The sequence below is a fragment of the Macrobrachium nipponense genome, chromosome 15, assembly GCF_015104395.2.
Source record: "Macrobrachium nipponense isolate FS-2020 chromosome 15, ASM1510439v2, whole genome shotgun sequence".
In the NCBI taxonomy this organism is placed as follows: domain Eukaryota; kingdom Metazoa; phylum Arthropoda; class Malacostraca; order Decapoda; family Palaemonidae; genus Macrobrachium; species Macrobrachium nipponense.
Window position 1 is genome coordinate 16,287,989 of NC_087208.1, and position 6,000 is coordinate 16,293,988.

At 42.6% G+C, this 6,000-nt stretch overlaps 1 protein-coding gene across 1 annotated transcript in view; it reads left to right on the forward strand.

The window, feature by feature from the left end:
• LOC135227002 (coiled-coil domain-containing protein 167-like) overlaps positions 1-3,394 on the forward strand; it is an 88,604-nt gene extending 85,210 nt beyond the window's left edge. The window contains exon 3 of the mRNA XM_064266732.1: positions 2,816-3,394. Coding sequence (XP_064122802.1) covers positions 2,816-3,038 — 223 coding nt within the window. The 3' untranslated portion in view covers positions 3,039-3,394. The remainder of the gene's footprint in view (positions 1-2,815) is intronic.
• Positions 3,395-6,000: the final 2,606 nt, after the last annotated feature.

Consider the following 6,000-nt stretch of genomic DNA (forward strand, 5'->3'; position numbering starts at 1 on the left):
GTATGTCTCTCCGCTAACTCCGAATCCTTTAAAAAATTTCTGTAAAGAAATGTCCTCAACAGCAAATAAGACGCCTTCAACAAGTCTTTTCTCTCGCAAAGCGTCCTGCCGAGCTTCCACCGAAGCGTCCTGGCGAATGTCCACAAAAGCGTCCTGCTGAGCGTCCTCAAAAGCGTGCTGGAAAGCGTCCTGCTGAGCGTCCTGCCGAGCGTCCTCAAAAGCGTCCTGCTTAGCGTCCTGGAAAGCGTCCTGCTGAGCGTCCTGGCTTAGCGTCTGGAAAGCGTCCTGCTGGAGCGTCCTCAAAAACGTCCCTGCTTAGCTACGAGCGTGTCTGAGCAGAGAACACCAAGTCTTCTGAACGACGTTTCAGAGAGGAACTCGTTGAGCGCCTTGATGCATGCAAGGCCCGCCAAGAGGCGTCCTGGCGAGCGACCTTGCCAACATCTCAATGTTATGACGAACCGCGTTTTGCGTATGACGTTGAATATTTTTAAGGGACGTCCTCATGCGAGTCTCCATGGAGAGCCGCACGCTGCTCCTGAAGAGTGTGAACACTAAAGGAAGACGTATGGCTTTCGTCTTCCGCAAGGTGCTTGCCGAGCGTCCTGGAGAATGTCTCTACTTATAGGACGTCGAGCACCTCCAAAAGCTTCCTCACGTCTAAATTGCCCTTCTTATGCCGACCAGAGACATAAGTTGTTTGACTGTGCAAAGCAGCTTGCCGGCCGTCAAACTTATCAGCTTGCTTTTTCGAAGTAAAGCGAACGTTACATAACGTATACGGAGCGCCATGAGGAGAGGAGACGAATACTGAGTTGCTCCTCCAAAAGGTGGAATCAAGAATGTCCTTGATTACCAAATTCTTTTGGAATGCTAGCGAGGTTGAAACAGCTCTAACTTCATGAGCGTTCACTCGCAGGAGGCTCAAATCACTCTTCTGGCAAGATGAATGAGCCTCCTTAATAATGTATAAATGATGTATACATGAGAGTTCACTCGCAGGAGGCTCAAATCACTCTTCTGGCAAGATGAATGAGCCTCCTTAATAATATATAAATGATGTATACATGAGCGTTCACTCGCAGGAGGCTCAAATCACTCTTCTGGCAAGATGAATGAGCCCCTCCTTAAAAATAAAAATGTATAAATGATGTATACATGAGCGTTCACTCGCAGAGGCTCAAATCACTCTTCTGGAAGATGAATGAGCCTCCTTTAATGTCCCCTTAGGAAAAGAGCCAGTGCATTCTTCTAAAAGGGAAAATATGGTCTCTTTACTCTTTCATCCTCTCGTGTGACGAGAGAGAGGACGTGAAGCGTCCGCTTCTCTAAAGCTTCTTTAGGGGGCGCGAGTCCTTCCGAGAACTCCAACCCCTGTGTGGGGAGGACGCCTCGGAGGACGAGAAGCAATCCTTCAAGATTCGTGCACGTGCACGATCTTTAGCAGCCTGGGAAGCGTCAACAGGTTCTGCCGAAGGACGCCAGATCGGTGGGGAGCCCCCGTAACCCTCTTGCGGCTTTCGACATGCCCTCTCCCTGAGTCCTGGGAGTCCGACAGAGGTCCAGGCCTAGAGGCATTATGGGGCCGATCTGACGCCCCCTCCACAACACAAGGGGCACTACACTTCACAACACTGATTGGAGAGAGAGCACTTTAGTCTAAGATTACTTGATGTAATCCTCTAGCAGACACTTCTACTAGGCCCGTAAGCCATACCACAGGGTTAGGCAAAATAAAATCTACAGGAGGTTAGAAGGTTCATTATTTCTAACTTCTGTTACTGTGGAGGAAAACTCCTGATTCTAACACGCTCTAAAATGCGTAAATGAATCTCCTTCTTCCGTAATCAGTCAACACATTACACAAAATTACATTGAACTTATGCAAAGAAAACATGTAAACGTCATATATACTAAGCGAGTGTCTACCGAAAGTTCCGGTAGCCTCACCTTACCATGCAGACAACAAAGTCTGAAACTAGGCTAACTAGCTTCAGACATCAAATGCAATGAAAAAATTTACGATAGCGTATGCCTAGCCACAAATCCAAGTTAATAATCGAAAGAATAATTAGGATACTTAAGTGGCTAATGAAGTTTTCAAAATCCTAGGCGGAGGTCTGGTAAACCAAGTTTGTTTACCGGACCGGCGACAGAGAAAAAAATATGAATAGAAAATGGGAATAGTTTCCTGATATCCGCCTCCCAGCGGCGGGAATGGGTACTACACTGGCCGCCCACTGCGTGTGCCGCGAATTTTTAAATTCTGTCGGACTTCAGAAAATACAGCTATATATATATCTGTCAGGTAAGTTTCATGAACAAAATGAGGTTTCTCTCATGGTGATGATAATTTCTATAATTACTGCTTTCCAGATGAATTGTATTTCTATAATTACTGCTTTGCATATGTAGTGTATTTCTATAATGACTGCTTTGTATATGAAGTGTGTACTGTATGGAATTTTCAGAAAATTCATTGTGGATATTTCAGGTCAATCATTTAATAATACCGATTTCTGACATGTAGTCCAGTTAACTTGACAAAATTCTTATGATCTAGAGGCTAAATATTTACCTTAATAAATGTATGGATTTAGCTTTTCAACAGTGCTTCCCTTGTAATCAGTACTGTAGTTAAAAGAGTCATATATTGTCAAGTTACAAAGTAACAAAGAGATACTAGTAAGATTAAGGAATTTTGTCTAGATTACAGCATACATTTATAGGTACAGTATATATTCCATGCAAGTTAAAGCAGTGAAAGAGCTGTATACGAGTACTAACAGTATTTCGTTTTGTGTTTAATCCACAGATTAGACTTCATTGAATCACGGATAAGGAGACGTTATTACCCTAATGATGAAAAAAAGGTGTTAGAAAAAGAAGTTAAGGATATTAAGACACATCTTTCACAACATGAGAGGGATCTGAGAGTACTGCGAGGAGAAAATCGTGTAGCCATGATTCTGTCAGTGTTGTTATTAGCTCTAGGAATTATGATTTATTTTCTATATGGCTTGTTGTTTTCAAGTTGAGAATATATCTACTGTGCTCATTACGTTTTTAATAGCAGTATTATAGGGTTAGAGTGAATCAAGAGGTTAAACAACTAAAACAAGAGAGGAGCAACTATGTAATCTTAATTTACAGGGGTATTTTTATATGATTGTGTTACTAATAATTTCATGTGTTAATTTCAGTCCCAAAAAATCTTGTAATCTTAATTTACAGGGGTATTTTTATATGATTGTGCTATTAATAATTCCATTTGTTAATTTAAGTCCTGGAAAATGTATACTCCCTTTTTTTTTATACTTGGGGTGCTTATTGTTACGTATTGCAGATTCTAAAATAAAATTTATATTGTAGTGAAAATGAAACTTTAATTAATTTCAGGTGTTCTTATTTATCACTTTTGATGTTCATTTACTACTGTACTAGTCGTGTATTACATAATCATACGCCGAGTTGTCTCTGGATGTTGCTCTTTGTGTATGTGTAGGAGTTTATTTTCCTGTAATCTTGACACACTTGCTGGTATATGCTCCCTAACCATTTTACAGGCCACACTACCCTCTGTGTTGTGTATTTTACAACAAACTTTGAGGCTCCCATTGTGGCGGGATCTCAAGCTCAAAAAACAAGCGGCAAAATCTGCCCACATAAACTTAGCCAATCCGGCCACACTTTCCTCTTCACACTATGGAATACACGCAGGACAATTGACCTACCCACACACACAACAAAAAACACAACACACGTACTCACCCAACTCCAGATACTCCGGGCTATGCTGTGCTGTCCGCTGGTCGAAGTCACTGAGACACCACCAACAACAAAGACAACAACCAAGAACCACAACCCCAACAAACACAGGTACCCAAGGAACCACAAAACTCAACAAAACACAACAACAAAACAAGGAGTTACAACCACAACTCAACAACAAACAAGGAATACTACAACCACAACAAAAGACCACTGCACAAACAATCACTAACACAAAAACCAACACCACAAAAAGGCAATACACACGCCCACTAACAACACCAAGAAATCACAACAGTTCACCAACAACAACCCTCAACAACTCGCAACCACAACAAATCCAACAACACAGGCACAGCAACTCTAAAGCAAACAATATCAAACTCAACAACAATCAGTAACACATAACTCAACTGACTATCAATACCTTCACTTCCGCATATCACTCATAAACTTCACTCGCAACTCATTCACACTACTGGGTACCTCTTCAACCAGAACCTTACCTTCCAAGTCTTTCAATGCCAAAAACAAACGTTCACACACACTGTCATTCCCTTCAAACCTCTCATTTACAACTAACCCCGCAGGCACCATATTCGGATCCCAGTCACTTTTCACAACACCACTGTCCTTACTATGCATCCTAGACATCGTCTCAGCAATCACATTCTTACTCCACATATTCTAAGCTAAAATCAAACTCTCTCAAATCCTCAATCATCCTCGCGATCCTAGCATTCACACTTTCCTTCTTGATCATATACACTAACGGCTGATGGTCCGTCCTTAGGACAAATTTTACCCCATACAAAAACACTTTCAACGCTTTCACACAAAACCTTATTGCCGCAAGCTCCTTCTCAACCACCGAATACTTCAGCTCTGTTTATTAGAAGCTTTACTCACATACGCAATCACTCAATTGTCCCTCCCCATTCACCTCTTGCATCTGCACCAAGCATCCTCCCATACTAACCTTACTAGCATCAGCATACAACTCAAGCTTACTGGCATCCTCACTACAGTCCGGAAAAGCCAAGGTGACATCTCTAGCAGCCGTCCCGTCTTTTCAAACTCTACTCAAATGCTCCCACCATTCGCTCATCCCACCTCAGCTTAGTACAATTTTTTCTTCCCAGTCCATTCAGTCAACGACTTCCCTATACCCTAACAATCCCTAACAAACTTCCTCCCGAACTCAATCAACCCCAAAAACCCTTTAACTCCCGCACGGTCCGGGAACGTGGGAACTCCTTTACTTTTTCCACAAACTTTTCACTCTTCCTTACGCCATTCACACTCACCTTATGACCCAGAAATTCCACTTCCCCAGCCAACCACGTACACTTCTCCAGCTTCCCTTTCACTCCAACCTCTTCCAACCATTCTAACACCTCCTCAAGCAGTTCCATATTCTCCTCAACAGTCTCACTTGCAATCAAAACATCATCTATAAACACAGTCACCTTCCTTCTATCAAAACCAGCCAAAACTACATTCATCGCCCTCTGGAGGGCAGCAGGCGCATTAGCCAATCCAAAACTTAACCTCTTGAATAGATAGCGACAGCTACCACTTCTAAAAGCCGTAACATGCCTGCTCCCTTCCTCAAGAGGCAACTGGTAATAACCCCTTACCAAATCTAATTTTATGAACATTCTCATCCCATGCATCTTATACACACAATCAGACATCACATTCATCGGGAATTGCTCCTTCACAGTTACTTCACCCAAAATCTATCAAATAACACATCAACGGACAAAATTGCTGCCAAAACCAACTTAATGCCTTCCACGAACGCCTTCTTACGACTCTCGTAACAGACTCCCGCCACCGATCTACACAACAGAGCGCCACAACAGACAAACGCTTCCAACTGCCATTTAACCACTCCCATTTATTCTTCCACCAATCTCTCTCTCTCTCTCTCTCTCTCTCTCTCTCTCTCTCTCAACCCTTGGAGACGTTGTCAAATATAAACTACTATCATTTCTCCTCCATACTGCTTGGTTCTTTACGATCTTGTCATCAGCCCTCAACATCTGGACAACGAATCTGTGATAAAATCGCAACACTGGTTGTGATAAATTCCAGCTAAGATCGTTCATACCAGGAAACTCTGACCCCCCCAACCCACTTTTGCATTCTGACAAGCCCGTAAACAATGTTTTTGCCAACGATACAGACAATCGATTAGTTTATGGGGCCCTTAACGGAAGCTCC